Consider the following 18,365-nt stretch of genomic DNA (forward strand, 5'->3'; position numbering starts at 1 on the left):
CACAACTAATAAATAAAATCCCTAAAACCATAAAGTTTTACATTGAATAACTTCCACTCAAATTTCACCCATAGTGTGAACCACGTCAATTACTTTTAAACACGGGCATTAAAAAATGTATTGTTCTTTTTGTTTATTAAGAGCAGGGCTTTTGATGGAATGCTTTATAAGCCTAATATGATGTCATAATGATTTTTGTTTAATTGTTAACAAACAAGCAGAAACAAGTCTTTGCTTCTTAATTGTTTATTAAGGTTCAGGTCTTAGCGTGTCAGACATCGCTGTGGTGGTCTCCTCCAGCTCTTCTGGTTTCCCCTACACCAAAATAGAGAAAGGAAAACACAAGCTGCATGAATATGTAGTATATAGCGTGAAATGTACTGTTTTTGTGAAGTGCGTTTTGCCTTTAAATTAATGTAAACAGGGCTCTATCTGTATCTTATCATCTTTTGTTGCTACTGTTTATTCATTTGATTCCCCGTTGTTCGTACTCAGTAAACTTTAAAGTTATAGCCTTCTGAAAGTTTATTAAAATAAGTCGAAACTGTTGTTGGTATAACTGAGATGAAACACTTTTGAAACACATTTCTACAATTTGTTTAAAAATATTGTGTTTGTACTTCAACCCCAGACGTTATGAGACCTGTAGATTTATCTGTATAGCTTGCTTCATGACAGAAAGTCAAATTGCTCTCCTTGGCTTACAATAAAAACGATGCATTTTTGGAACAGCTAATAAATCCCCCAGGTCTGATATCAATTCTATTTCATTTTCAGAACAGTCTTATCTATTTGACACAGCTCTAACTAAATGATATAATCGTGTAGCTTGCTGACTCTGACAACAAAACATCCAACAACAATAAAAGGCAGATAGGGACAGAGAGGTACCTCTGTATATTTTTGGACCCAGTGAATCAGTTTGGTCACTCTGCTGTAGACGCCAGGTTTACTGCGTCGGCCACAGCCCTCTCCCCAGCTCACCACGCCGGCCAGCCGCCAGTCCCCATCGGATGTCTCACACACCAGGGGTCCACCACTGTCCCCCTTAAAACAAGACCCCAAAAAAATGCGAACATTACAGACCCAACATTTGCACATTCAGTGGTGGCAGAGATCTGGTGCGACTGTGAGCTGGTGATCAGTTGTACATTTTTAAAAGGTTCTTTATTAGGTGGGTTTATATGGAGATATTATGTGTTCACCTGACAGGAGTCCACTCCTCCGTCCATGGATCCAGCACAGATCATACGAGGAGTGAGAAACGAGCCGTACACACTCGAGTGGGAGCAGTCAGATTGAGCGATTAACTTGACCTGAGCCTGTCTCAGCTCATCTGTCACAAAGCCTGACAGAAAAGAAAGAGTTAAAGAAAAATAGACAGTAAAAAAGGGGGTTTATGAAAAAAAAAGCTATTTTTCGAAAGCATCTACAATATTTATCCTGTACCATGATTCTGCTCGTGGGGCTTACTAGATAAATGCCAAGACTTTTTAGGTCGGGTAGAATCCATTATATCTGAACCAGTTCTTTTGCCTGCTTCAATCGCTGCATCTTCTGTTGGTTTGTCGTTTTGCAAACTGAGGGGGGCCCAAAACCGCCTACCTTCTCTGGTCCAAACAAACACAGAGCATTCAGGACCAGAATCTAAACCCACAAGGAGGACATCCTGGCTGCTGCGTTGTTGCCAGAGAAGCCAGCACTTCAACATAGCACATTTCCTTAATGTCTGATCATATAGTAAAGTAATTTATGATTTAATTCAGTAGATATCTTACACATTGGACTTTCAATGATTGATTTTGATTAATTTCATAAGAAGGGACGTGGCTGATCTGACTGGTGGAAACGTTGTAGCTGTTTTAGAGGAGGCTTAAGGCCCACCTCCGCTTCAGCACTTTGCCTGTTACTAGGTTTACAGAAAGACAGAATCTCCAATATGGTGAAGACCATTGATGCCCCATCGAGCTCTAAAAGCTGGTTTCAGAAACCAATGGATGACATCACTGAGACTAGGTCCATACAGTCTATATGGCTGTGATCAAACTACTTCTGAAACCTCAAAAAGGTTGGGTCAGCTGTAACAACCACGGGATAATTATTTTAGAATTTAAATTGATAAGAGTGAGTTATCAAATGAAAAGGGACCAAATGAAGGGATAAAGAAGAAAAACAAGCATTAAAAAAAGCACCATGTGTCAGTGTACCACACCTCCTTCACGAATGTATCCCCAGCCTGTGATCCAGCAGGCCGATCCAGGAAGAAAAGACTCACTCGGGCTGGGTAAACAGACCGGTCGCACCCTGCCTACAAACAGAGGGCAGTGATCAGTGACACACAATGTTACATTTACAGGAGATATAAAGACATTAAGGTTGTCAAACAAGTGACGGTTATAACTTATAAAACACACGTTGTCAGCTTTTCCAGTGCCAAGTTCCTCCATAGACGTATAAAATCCCCGTTTAACTTTTGCTTCCATTGCAAGAAGGTCACATTTTTAAATCACTTTTAAAAGTGCATAACAGACTGTTTAAACTGTATGTGTTGCAGCACTTTCACGATTAACACATTTAAAAATGTATTTCGTGCATTTGAAAGAGAAATTAAGTACAAAAGCATTCTCGAATATCAGGCTTTAAAAAATGTTTTTTTCATCAAGGAACTTCTAAAGGATACTTTGTATTCCCCACTAGTCCATTATGTTTCTATTTTTTGTCAAACTAATGGAACTACACTCAGGAAAAATAGTCATGTACTGTAAACCCATGCTATAACTATCCCTAAACTTTCCCCAGCAAGCCAAAAGGGAATTAGATATGTTCAAACTTTCCTGTGGTGGAAACTATCCTGATAGTTCTAGTCAGAGTAGTTAATGTTTTACAAGAAAGTCTGACTTTATTGTGCTCAAATGAACTTTGACTGAAAACACTGAGCACATTCAACACATTGATAAGTGCGTTGCCTTTTATAGTTTGAGTTTGTAAACCATCACACTGATTGCTATTTCTTTAAATCAGTCAATTATTGTAGTGCTCTTATCTAAATAATGGATTGAAGCTGTTACAGTGTGAACCATGTAAGGGTTGCAAATAATTGAATGTCTGATAGTGTTACGGCCGCAGCTGTGCCCCCTCATCTGTGTTTGTATGATATGTCTCTTTTTGGAAGTTCTGTGTGTGTGTGTCTCCACCTAAGAGGCCTGATTGGTGCGCATGCTGCCCAAACTGAGCAACCAATCAGAGGAGGGCGCCACCGCCATCACAGCCTTAAGAAGGCTCCCGGTGCTGTTGAGAGCGGCTCAGGACCGAGATTTTTGTCAGTGTCTCACAAAGATTTTTGACTTTGTGTGAAAACAGTGATTTAGATATGCGGAGGCCATCGTTTAGATCGAGACTGGGCCTTTCCAGACTTTCTTTCTTTGTTAAGATACACTAGGTTAGGGGCGCTGTTTCAAAGTTGTTGTTTGATTTGGATAGAGTTAAAGCAGCAAGTTTCTTTTTTTTCATTCACAAGTTTAGTTATTCCTAAAACTCTAACTTAGAGTCCTCTTTTTGTTTTCCTTATTGATTGATTGAAAAGCACTCGTTGGCCCTTTTAGTTTGCCTTTAGTTTACCTATTGTTTCACTATTTTACGTCCTTGTTAATAAATGACTTTATTTTACCAGGAACAACTGGTTTTATGTTACTCTTTTCCCAAACGAGCTGGGTCATAACAAATAGTTTAAACACATTTTTTAAACACAAATTCAATACCTTCTCAGTAAATGTCTTGCCAAATTTATAGTCGTTGTTTATCATTAGGTAAAAGGCATTACATTCTACGGTATTTATGAAGCGTAAGAAGGTCCATGAGGAGCCACCTCCTCCTACCTGTCATGTCCATGTCAGTGATGGTGCGCAGCAGTCCCACATCATAGTCGTTGTTGAATGTGTTGAATCGAGGGTGGTGGAGGACCTGCAGTGCTCTGTAACGTTTCCCCAGCGAGCTGTCTGCGATGCTGACGGTGTCCACCACCACCAGCCAGTCAGACACCTCCAGCATGTTGTTCCTGCACAAACAGCAGTGACGCAGAGTTTGAGTTGAGGAGCCACGCAGCGTTTCTTTAGATTACTGCAACACACTGTGGACTATGCTGATGTTGTTTTTAATCAGGGCAAATCAGTGTGTTAATGGCTTAATTTACTGAAAATAACACGTTAAAATGTAAAACACACATCTTTCCTCTGTAGAGGATAAGCCCAAAAAACTGCAATGTAACCAGACTTTCTGACTACCAAGCCCATACTGTTGAGTCCCAGCTTCAGATCTATATCATAACATTAAAGAAAAGAAGTGTTGTTAACAGCCCAGAAGAGTGAAAAGTTTTCAAAAACTGAGCGTTAAAACTGTGTAACAAGTTCAAAAGCAGAACAAAATGACCCTCGTAAATCTTAAACCTGAGATTCTATAACAGTGATACTCAACCCGAGGCTCTCGAGGCTCATTTGGGACTAGTATTTTACCTGCTTCTTGTAAAGTGTCTCGAGATAACACTTGTTATGAGTTGACGCTATACAAATAAAAATTGATTGATTGATTGATTGAGTTGTGGCTCCTTTAGGTCCAACTTGGAGAAAAAAATCTGTAGGCCTATAAGTAATTATTTAAAAAAGGGAAACATTGTCTGCAGAAATTATTCTTTGCATGTCATGTCACTGTGTTTCCCACATATTTTAGGAAAGAAAGAGGTTTTTTGAATGTGGCTGTTGTAGAAAATATTTTTTGGTCAATGTGGCTCTGAAGTCTAACAAGGCTGAGTACCACTGTTCTATTATAATACTTCAACATACAGAACAGCAAAACAACAACGGAGGTGTTTCAGCACGTTGATGAAGACCTAGTGCCGAAACACGTCCATTGTTGTTTTGCTGTTCTTACCCGGATAAAGGAGACTCAAAGGACACTTGTCTGCCGACTTTTAACTGTTCATCTATACCTGCAAACTGAAAATAAATCTGATCCTTTTTCCTTCAGCCCCCCCCAAATGATTTAATGAGCTGCTCTCAGTTTGAAGTGGTGCTCAAATATCTGATTGCTCTACATCCAAATGACATGTTGAAGGGTAGTGGAGAGCCTCTGTGCAGATGGAAACTCTGCTGTTTGAGATGCAAACTGTGGTAAGTACCCTGCTGGAGGTCCTGAATTGCCTTCGATTTATGATTGTGTCTCATTGACTTGAATCTGATTAGATCAGAACACACAATTGACTTGGACGTGACTAATTCCGTTTTGATTACAGGCCTCCCCATGAGGACTGAGGACCCAGAGGGGCTGTGTACGGGTAAGAATGTGCAGGTTTACAGTTCAACACATGCTGACACATTTTCCCTATTTAAAGGAAACTGTAACAATATGAAAGACACAACAGATTTGCACCGTTTACATCTCTGTCCCATGTTTACATTGGGTATACACACAGCAAGGCAGCATATGCAGCACATCCGCCTTTGCGGCCGTGTTTGTCTCATGGAGGTTGTTCAGACCGCGATGAAGACGACAAGACGAAACCTGTTCATCTAATAAAGTTAATCAAGTTGATCTCCATACTTAAAGTGTTGCAGGAGCTTTCTGACCTCTTCAAGCCTTTCACTTTCCATGCACCTCGGTTGGTGAAGTTGTGCCATGAAAACTCTGCTCTGCTTCTTCATGTGCACTAGTTTTCTTAACACCTGGGTCTGTGGCAAACTATATTTAGTTGGGCTGTAATGCTTGCATCTGGATGAATGACAATAAAGTTGAATTGATCTCTCTTTGTTTGTCACTAAATGTTCAAACTACAAAGAACAGTTTTTTTACTTCCTTAAAAATTATGTTTTTGATCCCTATACAAGCTTCACTGCCTATAGGTGTCACAGCAGCTGGTAGGATTTTTAGTTTCCACTTTTTATTACTAAATTTTTTTGTCTGAGGGAAGATCTACACATTCATCTACATTCATTTCTTACACCTCAAACGTGCAGACAGGATTTCGCATTACAACTTCAAATTTCTCTTCAAGTGTCTGGAATTACAGTGTTCTCCATTAAATTGAGCTCCTCTCTCTCTCCCTCCCTCTCTCCGTCTCTATCTCACTATCTGTAAATCTTCCTGGGAGCTCCTGAACTCTCTTGTCTCGTATGGTTCCTCTGGATCGTTGGTGGGGATTCACCCCCACCCCCTTCCTGCATCCTTCTCAATCCCATTTTTTTAGCCCAGCGCTGTGTTGGCAGATGGCTGTCCATCATGAGTCTGGTTTTGCCCAAGGTTTCTGCCTCTTAATAGGAAGTTTTTTCTTACCACTGTAACTTTGCTAAATGTTGCTCAAAGGTGCTCATGGTGGATTAACGTTTGGTCTTAGTAAAATAATGAGTAAGGTCTTTTACCTGCTCTTTTGTAAGTGTCTTGAGATAACATTTGTCATGAATTGACACTTCACAAAAAAAGATTGATTGATTAACTTATGACCCATTTTTCCACCCATCACATCCCTCTCTTACTCGACAAAGCAGTGAGCTGCAGTGATGACCCAGTGCGGGGAGACGATGGCACCTCCACAGACGTGTCGCCCCCTCCAGTGCATGCTGACCTGCCAGCCCCACTTGTCCTTGGCTGCCAGCGTCCCCCCGACAATACGGCGGCCATCACTGACAGGAACTGGGCAGCCTGAGAGGAGATGAGAGAGGAAAATGAATGAATGCAGAGCTACAGACAGAAAAAAGACGGAAACATGAAGTAAGAATAGCCCTAAGAATTAACTTTTTAACACTCTTCAAATATTTAAACTCCATAAAAGTATATTTACAACTTTAATTTGGCAAATGATTATGTAATATATGATTAGGCTATTAAACTTGATAGTGAGGCTGATGGATATCTTTTCATCATCTAGATAAGCAGAGACCTTTAATGACTTTGATATTGCACTCTCTCTCAGGCTTTCAATCAATTTAATTTTTCATAAATTCATTTTTTACCTGCAGTGATGTTCCCTGTCTGGTTTGTCGGGTTCTTAGGCAAAAAGGGCAGCTGTGCTGGGATGCTGCAGTTCCTCTTCCCACCACAAGGAGGAGATAATTCACTTAATTCAGATGGGAATATGAGGAACTTGACTGATGAGGAAAAGCAGTGACATAACAGTTAATTAACTTAATAATTGAATAATTGAATCAGAGAATATTGTCAGAATCAAAATAACTAACTCTCCCAATCCACAGACTACTTGTATGTATTTACAAATAAAAACCTTAACTCTATAAAAAAGGACACAGATATTTTTACGTTTGAGTTATTTTTAGATTGATTCTAGAAGCTTTAGGTGACATTAACTTGCAAACTGCGTGTGTAAAATTGAAACCCATTTAAATCGATGTTATCCTCATTTTATAAACACAGACAACTCCCCTCAAGATGAGGTCTGACCAAAGTCCAAATATCTCCGATAAGCTGCAGCTTTTCTATTAAATGGCCAAAACCTCTGACTGCAGTATGCATGCTCAGTCAGGTCTATGTAAAAATCAATTTATCTCAAATTAAATTAGCATGCGCTGAAAGAATTATAGTTAGACATTTCAGGTTATTATAATGAGGTGCTGAAACTAAAGATAAGGGTTAAAGCCATTTTTAAAAAGTAGGATGATGTTTTTGTACAGATTGTGATTTCTGAATGTCTCCTGTCTAACACTGAACTAATAAAACAATGCCACTACTTCTGTTATTCATGCCAAACCATAAAAAGATTTAAATTAGGTCTGTTCCTTTGACATTTTTAGTGTGTGTGCTTTCTCTTGGAACCTTGAGACATTTTGAAAACAGCATCAATATTGATCAATTATAATGAAGAGACCTTTCAAACAGGTGCTTTTGTAACAGCAGCTGTTACCATCTAATGAGATGAGATCTAAAAAAATACTTTTTCTCCCAGCTCAAGTCAATTCTTGCAGGTGTAAAAACAGAGCTTCCAGTATATCAGTAATCATGTCCGTTCATCTGCAGTCAAACAGTTTACCTAATAGGGCGGAGATGATGACCAGTACGGTGATGATAGGGATGCTCACCATCAGGAACAGCTCACTAGATGAAAAGACCCGAGCTTCTGAATCTATGAATAAATACATAAAATAGTTTTAAAACCTTCAGGAAAGGCATTCATCTCCAACAAAACCCAACTTAATCTAACTTGTTCATGTTTCTATATCATATAGCCTCAAACTCGTTTGCTTTATCTACATTGTTCAGAAGCAACATGAGCTTCCATTTGTCTTCCTTTGGTTAGACCGACTTTCCAAATCTAAGTTTAATTCACTCTCTTCCACCTCAATTCACCTATTTTTTTGTTTTATCTCTTCCAACTTCTGAGAGGAAAATATCTGTTTGTTTGGCTGCTTAATCTGGGTGTATTGCTGCTTAATGTGTGTATTTCAGCCTATGTGTGTGTAGCATGTTCAATCACAAACTTAACTTGTAAAACTTAATTTCCCCTCGAGGATCTTCTTCTTCTTCTTCTTCTTAAATGTTCCTATATGTTATACATCAGCTAGTCTCTAAATGTGTCCATTTGATGTTTGGTGCTGAGCAGATAGAATAAATGTAGGCTTGATTCTTTTTGAGCAACTTAAATACGAAATCTAAGAAAGTAAACCAGACTGCTTTTTTAGTTTATACAGTACTAACAGAGCGATGGTTTGAAACCTGTTTGTCGGTTTAAGTATTCAAACAGTTGTATAGTAGGCATAGACACGATAAAACAGCTTCATGTTGGCCTTAAAGACGCAATTTAATCATAACACACAACCCAGTAAGAGAGTAAGAGAACCCCCCCTAGCAGAAAAGGTTGAATTTCTGAAAAGAAACGGCTGAGTTTGTCGTTCTAGAGAGCTCCCCCGAGGGTCTTTGGGACGACATTCTTTTCAGGTGTGATCATAAAAAGGCTGCGTTCAAACGACTTGAGTGAATTGGGTATAAACACATCCACATTATGAGGTAAAGCATGAGCTGCATGCAGAGCCCTGAAGGTAAAAAAAAGGCTAAAATCAATTTTATGCTTGAATGACAGCGACCTGAAACAAACTATGGACCTACTTCTTGACAAACAGCCTGGCGGCAGCTTTCCGCAGCTGTGCGGGGATTGATGGTGATGATGAGGTCAATGATGAGGTGAGTCATTTGTGAACTCTGAGAGGTACTTTACACTTCACCTGAGGGTTTTTGTTGTATAACCTTTAGTAGTTTAATTCTACATACTGTTACATAGGCCTACCAGAAGAATCAAATGTGACAAAAACTATTCCTTAAAGGAGCAATGTGTAAGATATCTACTGAGTTAAAGAATAAAAAGACCTTACTATATGATCAGACATTAAGCAAACATGCTATGTTGAAGTGCTGGCTTCTCCGACAACAATGCAGCAGCCAGTATGTCCTCCTTCTAACTTTACATTCTAGTCCTGAATGCTCTGGATTTGTTTTGACCAGAGAAGGTAAGCTGTTTTAAGGCACACCTACACAGTCGTTTTGGACGCCCCTCGGTTTGCCAGGCACACAGCAAACCAACACGTGTTGCAGCGATGGAAGCTGGCAAGCGAACTGATTGTACCCAACCTAAAAAGCGTTTTCTAATAAGCTCCACGAGCAGAAATGTTGTCAGACTAGGATCAATATTGGAGATGCTTTTTGAAAAATTGAGAGAGGTTAGAATGCAGAAAGGTTTACAGACCGATGCAGAGCTGGTTAAAGTGAAGCATCAGTGTCAGCAACCTCTAGCACATCGACTCTGGAGAGGAGGGGTAGGGGGAAGAAATATTTAGAGTTTGGACTGCAGTACCCATTTTAAATGCTTCGTGTCAGCGTTACATATTGCTCTTTTAAATGAAAATGGAGGCTCAGCTGCTCGACTGGGTTTATTTATATGTTCCTGCAGCTGAGACACAGCGGGTCGGCTACAAGAAATAGGAGTCGATTATATGAACGCATTAAACTCTGAAGTAAACTGCTTGGATCTGGGCAGGAAAAAACTTGCAAAAAAACTGCTTAACATTCAGGCTGGTGACTAAATGTTGTGGGTCAATTTCCATTTTAAAAGCAAAAATAAAATAAAGTGTTTTGTTGTCTTTCCACAACCTAATCTTCTCAAATCATTAAAACCTGTCAACAGTGCAGACATGATAAGCAAAAAAAGCACTTTTCAAAAAGACTAATCATAATCCAAGGTGAGAATAGATCTCTGGGCAATGAAGACACATATTCACCAATCAATAATCAAATTTTCCCCATTTCTCAGATGCAGTGGTGTCTCTTGGGGCCCTATGAGCAAAAATCAATTTGGGGGCGTCCAACCAGCGTTCATCACCATCATGTCTGGAGTGTCACGACAATTACTCCTCCTGTTTCTTTTTTCTCTCCTATAGACGGATAATTCCTCTTAATTTTTATTGGTTGACAAACTTTAGTCTTCAGAGCAATAATGCATGCAATGCCTAGCAGGGCAATAAGAATGAGTGCTGTCAGATGGGGCCCCTTAAGGGAGGTTTCCTACTGTCGTTGCAAAAAATGCACATTTTGGGCCACTGCTTTGGTTTAAGTTTGTGAGCCCTCAGGGGCCCCCTTCTGATCTGGGGCCCCGAGCGGTTGCCTGCCTTTCCTGTTGACAAGCAGCGCCTCTGCTCAGATGGGATGCAGTCCAATCTATAATGCCGCGAGGGATCCGTTAGCAAGTGGCCGTTAAAATGTATTGTAACCAATAGTACCAAAGGCCACCTTGAGGAGGAACAGCAATAAAAGAGATTGCACACCAGCACTATCTCATCATCTCGTTGGTTTTCTAACTGAGGCTTAACTGCTGCCTCAGCACTCCATATTTTGGAGAAACTTGATATCGAATCTGTCTCATATAAGAGCTGATAAGAAACCGCTCTGTTCGGGACGTGGAATAGAAGTGGATAGTTTATAGATGGCTCTGTTGGATGGGGGAAGCAATTGTTTTCATCTGCTCTCAAAGGAGAGGCTGAAATATAGCACGTTCAAATGATGAGGGACTTTAGTAGAAGCGAGAGAACAATACACAATAGAAACTATCCCACTGAGGCAGCTGTAGCAATGATTCATACAGGAGGCGAAATGCTGGAGAGACACCTGATGATTAAAATGAAGCCTGCATATGGGGCGCTTTATCAAGATGATGGAAAAAGATGGATTAAAAGTGTCTCTAACACCGCCGACGAATGATCAAGGAAGATAATCACTGTATTATATAGAAGGATGGGGCAGTTGGGACCAAACAATACTGTTTATTATTATGAGTTTAAGTCTTTAAACATTAATGTCAACATTTAAAAAAATACAGGAACAGCCACTAAAGCATAGCGTGCAGATCTGTTAAGAAATAGAGCCAGGGAGTGTGTGTTAAACGTCAAATGGAGCTCAGCGTAAGTTCAAGCAGGAAGACTGGTTATATTCTCTCACACATTTATTGAATTTTCATCATTCAATTTAGCCACTCCCATCCTACCACTTCCTCCGTCTCCCTGCTCTGGTGATCTGCTGATTTTGGGTGTTAAATCTTTAAGTAAGAATCCAACCCGATTCTGCCACAACCCCTCTCAACCAATCATCCTGCCAAGGTCAAATTTTAAAACCTGTTCTCTCTCTTCCAGTCAGTTAGTCATTTCAGTGTGATCGCTGCGACCCTCCTCCGCCCCGGTCACCTCCATTCCAGGTCAGCAGAGTTCAGATACAGCCTCAGAAACCCCCTCCTCATCACATCCTGCATTCTTCTATCACCACCACCCCCAGTGTCTAGACTCCATATCCTATCCTGGCCTCGCTTCCCCTCTGAGCGTGTGAAGTCATCATGATGGAGTCTATTCGCCATCGATATTGAAAATATAAAGAGAATTACTCATCTTCATTTAGTATGTTGTATAGCAAGTGTTTGCTAATAAGCACTAAACAGCAGAGGAAAATGGGAATGACATGATTTTTTATGATATTTACATATTGCAATATTCCCAATGTACCAGGCACATATGTAATGTTTCTCTTTTTGTTGTTTGAGATTTATTTTTAGTCTTTTAATCCCCCCTTTGGAGAGACAGGACAGTGGACAGAGCCGTAAATCAGGAAGAGAGAGAGGGGAATGACATGCAGGCAAAGAGCCACAGGTCGGACCTGAACCAACGCCACCCACCCTGACAACAGCCTCTGTACATGGGGTGCACAAACTAACCACTAGGCCACCGACGCCCCTTTAATGTTTCATTTTCAAATTGAATTAGAGCCATAATTCTCAGTCTACCATTGATAAGTTCTGAACCGACTCTGTAGTTTCAGACACTAATTACTTTTAATTTCCTCAGGTACCACTGATCATCAGCTTCCTTAATGAAAGCCAATGAAACCACACATTATGTTAAGAAGGAGAAATTTGCCTCCCCGCTGGCACTGTCAGGGCTCCCACTGACATCCAACAGCTGTCAGTTTTGACCCATGTTATCAGTGAACTAGATTTAACGTCAATAGAAAATCTAAATCATGGAAAATAAATTTTGTCCTTGCTGAGAGCAGCAGCTGTTTTATTACATAACTTTCACAATATTGCCAGCGGCGACAACAATGTCTTTTTTGAGAGATAAATTAAGCTTTTTTTAATTTAATAATAATAATAATAACTTTATTTATATAGCACCTTTTAAAAACACAGGTTTACAAAGTGCTTTGACAAACAACAAAAACAAGAACAAAGCAAACTAAACCAAACAAAGAAGAACATAAACAACAGCAAGAACATAACAAATGCAAAATACTAAAAATAATTAAATACAATTCAACAGAAAAGAACCCATAGCGCACGATACCCAACAGACACCCGACCGTCACAAGAACCATTATAAGAACCCAGGCAAGACAAGAACCCAACAACACGAGCTGAGACCAAGAGGACCAAATATTTAAAAAGATGTAAGAAACTAAAAGAGCTAAAAGCAAATAAAAAGATAACAGCGATAAGAAGGTAGGAGCAGTAAAATAAATAGAAACAGGATAAAAAAAACTATAATATTAATAAAAATATAAATATAAAACATAAATTGACAAAGTAAGTAAGATAAGAAAATAACAAGTTAAAACAAAAGAGGAGTTAAGATATGAGCATAAACACGAGATAAGAGCATAAATAAAAGGACAGTAAGAAGTAAAATAAGATAAAAATAGTAAAACCAGTAAGAAAAGACATTAAGAAGACGACATCACATAAAAGCAAGTCTGTAAAAGTATGTTTTAAGAAGGGATTTAAAAGAATTGAGGGAATCTGCGAGTCTTATTTCCTCAGGGAGGTCGTTCCAAAGTCGAGGGGCCCTGACTGAAAAGGCCCGGTCACCTTTAGTTTTAAGTCTTGACTTTGGAACAACCAGGAGGCCCCCACCTGAGGATCTAAGACTGCGGGTGTCAGTAGCTCTGTTATATAGCTTGGAGCCAGCCCCGTCTGTGCTTTAAAAGTAATGAGTAAAATCTTAAAATCGATTCTAAAACTTACAGGAAGCCAATTTAATGAAGCTAAAATTGGAGTGATGTGATGTCGTCTGTTACAACCAGTAAGAAGCCTAGCTGCTGCATTTTGGACTAGCTGGAGGTGAGACAGTGACTTATTTGTGATTCCGGAAAAGAGGGAGTTACAGTAGTCAAGTCGGGAGAAAATTAGGGCGTGGATGATCTTTTCAAGGTTAGTATTGTTTTAATTTTGGAGATGGTGCGTAGATGGAAGAAGCATGATCGGACAACTGTTTTGATATGGGATTCAAAGGTGAGATTGCAATCAAATGTTATTCCTAGATTTCTGGCAGTGGGTTGGACATTGGTGAATAAGGGACCGAGGCTGCTCGAAATGAAATATTATTAGAATTATTATTAGCTGAAATATGAGTGGAGCTTGGCGGGTTGAATACTATGATACCAGATTTAGAATTGTTCAGTTGGAGAAAATTTTGTGCCAACCAGCAGTTGATATCGTTTAGACAGTTTCTGACAGCAGCTAGGCTCCTAGCGTCCTCAGGTCTCAAAGGAAGGTATATCTGTGTGTCGTCTGCATAGCAGTGAAAGGAGACTTTGTGGCATTCAATTATTTGGCCAAGAGGCAGCATATAAATGGAGAATAAAATGGGACCTAAAACCGAACCTTGCGGTACACCACAGGTAATGTTAGAGGTAGAGGAGGAGTAGTTACCGCGACGGTGACCGCAAAGGTTCTTTCGAAAAGATAAGAGTAAAACCAGCTAAGTGCAGTATCCTTTAAACCAACCCATTTTCTGAGACGATCAATTAAAATAAGAAAGTGCAGTTCAGTAAATGGTCAAAATTTTATGAAAAACTATTTTTCCTGAACATCAGGCTCTCTAATTTTAATATTGGGAAATCTTAAAGCGAATAATTCACAATTTTTGTAAATGAGCTTATTCCGTTATAGCTGGAAGCAAACGCTTGTTAGCTTAGCTTAGCACAAAGTCTGGATGGAGGGGTAAAGCTGGAGGATTTGGCCACTGAAGCCATGGCAGCTGTTTCATTCTGTTTCCAGGTTTTATACTAATCTTCATATCCAGGCTTATACCGAACACACAGCTGTGAGTGGTATCAATTTTCACTTAACTTTAATGAAAAACAAAACTGATTAGCAGATTTCCCCAAATGTCAAAATATTCCAGTGTACCATTCAGTGATGTTTCAGTGTCGTCTTAACCTTGAAGCTCTTAGTTTTTCGTGTACACAAAGTCATGAACCCAAAAGGAAAGGTCAAACATCTCCTTTAAAGCTCCTGGGGGGTCTTTTAAGATGGTTATCAAGCTGATTGAAACTTTTACGAGTTCCTCTTTATGAGCCATAAAAGCAAACATGACCATGAGCAAGAAGACTGATTCCTTGAAAATAGTTGTTTTTTTTAAGCCTGAAGCTATGACCGCAGAGTAGCTGTCAGAAGTCAAGAGCAAGCTGCAGAAACAGACGTTTTAACATTTTCCACAGCAAGGATTCTCAAGAGTGATACATCTGATTTATTAGAGAAAACATGATGAGATTATTTGTTTAAAGGTATATATGAGGCAGTCTGGATAGTAATAAAGTGAAAATAAAATATACCCTATGTGAGTACATTTTTTTTTTTACTTTCTAAAAAGAGTGAAGTCAAACTCCCTCTGGATTTGATGTTCTCGGCTTTGTGTTGACATGCAAGGAGCGACGTTTTTTTTCATCCTGTTTATGTTTCTCTCAGACGCTCATACTGTACATGTTTTTTTCATGGTTGGACCCCTCTCTGTCCAACCATTAACCCTGTCACCATGAGGGTGAAGAGAGAAGTCCCCATCCCCACAGGGACACTGTAAGAAGGAGAACAGACGTCCAAACTGAAGAAAAGATTCTCTTTGGTCCTACAGTAAAACAACAACTGAAAAAACGTTGTGTTGCATATCGTTACTTTAAATTGATCGCAGAGTCTTGTTTTCAGATGTTTATTAGCACTCATCTACTGCTTTCATCAAGTGAAACAGGACGGGAGGGGCAGGGGGAAGTGTGGAGACAGGGAAGGAGGGAGCTGAGGGATGAAGGGCGTGTGTCTGAAGGGGAATATTTATTTAGATCTGAAAATCGCATAAGCCTATGAAAAAATAATTTCTTACACACGAACTGGACAAGATCAGCAAAGAGATATGATGTTATGCTTTATCTACAGGGGTCTCTAAACTTGACACAAACTAAAAGTTCCTCGCAGGCGCTCTGAGATTCCGCTTATTTTAATAACGGCAAAAACCAAAAACACACCAAGGTACGTAAAACTTTTTGGACCTAATCAGAACTCCACTTTGAAAAAAAAAAGCCTTAATAATTTCCATACCTGGCTCTTCATGAGGGAAATCTTTGGGCATCATGAGACCTACTGATCCCTCCTCCAGCGGGCTCCCATCTGATGGTTTCCTCTGCTGAACTTCAGGAGGAGTATCACTAAAAGGAAGTTGTAAGGTCAGAGTGTTTTGATCTTGGACTTCTGAAAACCCAGAGGGGGAAGATGAAGTTCCTGGAAGTTGCGGCTCTGGATTCTCTCCAAAGAAAGATGGAAGCTCTGGATATAAGCTATTTTTTTCAGTGGGTTTATAATGAGGCACCAGTGTGAGGACTGTAGAGGGGACCAGAGACGACACGCTCAATACTTCATGACTGGTTGGACTCTGAAAAGATGTCGATGACCAGTGCTCGAGGGATGGATAGATTGATGCAATGACTGGCTGCTGTGCGTCAGAATGAAAGGGGCTGGTTTGGAGCTGCAGATCCATACTCGTAAAATCGTTGGTAGCTGTCCTGAGCTGCATGGCATGGTTTAAGTCGGGGTCCATGTTCTCTGGGCTGAAGGTTCACAGCTTATTTTGGGTTTTGATAGGAAGGATTTGGCTTGTGTGCTGGATTTCAGACATGCTTTTGCGAAGGGGGGGATGCAGAAACTGACAAATACCCTGAAACTTCTGCTAAGTCCTGCAAAAGAACAAGAAAAATACTTTAAAATTAGCTTATGCATGGAGAAATTGAATGCTGATATTCCCTTATAATGTAGAATCAATCTGATATGGATTTTTAAAGACATTTTTTTTTACCCTTCATTACTTATTCTAGCAATTGGATCATAGTAATCTGGCTTCATGAAAAGTTAAGACTGCATTAAGCTCATTTTCCCAGACGACTTTCAAAAGGATAACTTCGATATCACCTTAATCCGAAACAGCTTGGCATGTACTTATAACTCAAGCATGAGAAAATGCTAAATGAGGCAGCAAGAATAATTTATGAGTTATTTTGTAGAGCTAAATTAAATTCTATTGATCACATTTGTTGATGCCATAAAGGAAATCTGTGACTGAAGACAGGGTTTGTTCAATAAATTTCCCAATTGGCTCATATCAAATCACATTTGTGTACTTCTCTCACCTGAAGAATGTCAGCCTCATTTGTATGCACGGGGTTTTTTCATCTGAGTGTGTATCTCTTCCTCTTATTAAAGCGGCTGCAAATACATCACAGCTGCAGCATCATTGAGCGGACATAGAAGACGTTTGTTTTCTCTGGTGCATCTTCAGTCCAAAAGATATCCTTACTGTGAATCCATCGTCCTCAGCTCAGCACAGGTTTCTGCAGTTTGTCATGTCTTGTCTTGAGATTATTCTGGCTCTCCTCGGCTAACACATAATCCTTTCATATCGTCACCCCCACTTCATCATCTTCCTCCCTCTCCGCCTTAATCTTTCTCCTCTGGTCAGGACACAGGCGAGGCTGCAGCAGGCAGGTCAGTAACAGATACGTGCACTCTTGTCATCGGGAGTCTATGAAATATGCATGGAGATAATTGTGAGCTCGGGTCAGAGTTTAACAACAGAGGGTAATGTACACCACGGCGCTAAACTGCTCCCGCTCACAAGGGCTGAGGAGCATAATGGCTGCACACACTGACAAACACTCACACACACACACACACACAGTCAAGGGGTTGAATTTCTCATTGTTGGAAGATATGTATCCAATAATCATCATCCTATTATGAATCAGAGGAGGCATACTTGAGCACTGGTCTGTGTTTGTCAGTGTCCAGTCTTCCCAAGAGTATTTTGTTCATCCGATCACATTACTTCATCAGACAGTGTGAGGCGCTGGCGGTGTTACCCATCACGTTACACTGCTGAGTTCACTTCACAGATCAAAGACGGTGAAGGAGACACGACTGTATCACCTGAGGAGAGGGCTGGTCCAACAGAGATGGCCAAGCGTCTTGAGATAACAATATTGTTATGAATTGCCGCTACACAAATATGGATGGATGGATGGATATATAGATAGATAGATCGATCCATCCAGGATGAAGTCACAAATCCCAAAAGTAAAAGTATTAATCCTCTGGAGACCATGAATACTTTGTACCAAATTTCATTGCACTCAATCAAGTAGTTGTTGAGATACTGCATTGCTGATTCCATGAAATTACAATAATGAAAGGAAAGGCAACTTAAGGAGCTGAATAAATATTTTCTCGTCAGGTGCATTTGTTTTCTGTCTGAAGTCATTTTTAGTTTGTATTTATCTGTGTGTGTGTGTGTCACTGTTTTCAGTTCTCTTGCAGTCACAATGTATTCAGCCTTGGTTAACCCTCCACTGAGTTGCTGCTGGGTTGATTTTGTAATTCACTGCAGTGTTTTTTTATGCAATACGGGACTACCTCGGACAAGTGATCTGTAAAACAACCAGTCAAACATTTGTATGCTGAAGTTTTCAAAATGTCTGCGTATTGCTTGCTGGTTGTTTACAACATGAGCGAGGAGCTGCTG

The 18,365-nt window shown here is 40.0% G+C and overlaps 1 protein-coding gene across 1 annotated transcript; it reads right to left on the reverse strand.

Moving 5' to 3' along the window:
• Nucleotides 1–230: 230 nt before the first annotated feature.
• Nucleotides 231–17,295, reverse strand: LOC132983114 (transmembrane protease serine 5-like). Its single transcript, XM_061049358.1, has 10 exons — nt 16,978–17,295; nt 15,896–16,517; nt 8,030–8,122; nt 6,999–7,133; nt 6,522–6,687; nt 3,876–4,054; nt 2,213–2,308; nt 1,206–1,348; nt 892–1,047; nt 231–315 (listed from the first exon to the last, which is right to left on the reverse strand). Exons 2-10 carry the CDS (start codon nt 16,389–16,391, stop codon nt 250–252), a joined length of 1,530 nt encoding a protein of 509 aa, XP_060905341.1. The 5' UTR covers nt 16,392–16,517; nt 16,978–17,295; the 3' UTR covers nt 231–249.
• Between the last annotated feature and the right edge of the window lie 1,070 nt (nt 17,296–18,365).

The sequence above is a fragment of the Labrus mixtus genome, chromosome 11 (genome assembly GCF_963584025.1).
Source record: "Labrus mixtus chromosome 11, fLabMix1.1, whole genome shotgun sequence".
Classification (NCBI taxonomy): domain Eukaryota; kingdom Metazoa; phylum Chordata; class Actinopteri; order Labriformes; family Labridae; genus Labrus; species Labrus mixtus.

Bases quoted from the DNA above. Each gene is read 5' to 3' on its own strand.
- LOC132983114 (XM_061049358.1), bottom strand. From the start codon at position 16,391: ATGGACCCCGACTTAAACCATGCCATGCAGCTCAGGACAGCTACCAAC. The intron at 4,055-6,521 runs GTAAGAGAGGGA...CTGTTTGTGCAG, and splicing joins GCAGCTCACTGCTTTGTCGA to GAACAACATGCTGGAGGTGT. The intron at 2,309-3,875 runs GTAGGAGGAGGT...CTCTGTTTGTAG, and splicing joins CACTGACATGGACATGACAG to GCAGGGTGCGACCGGTCTGT.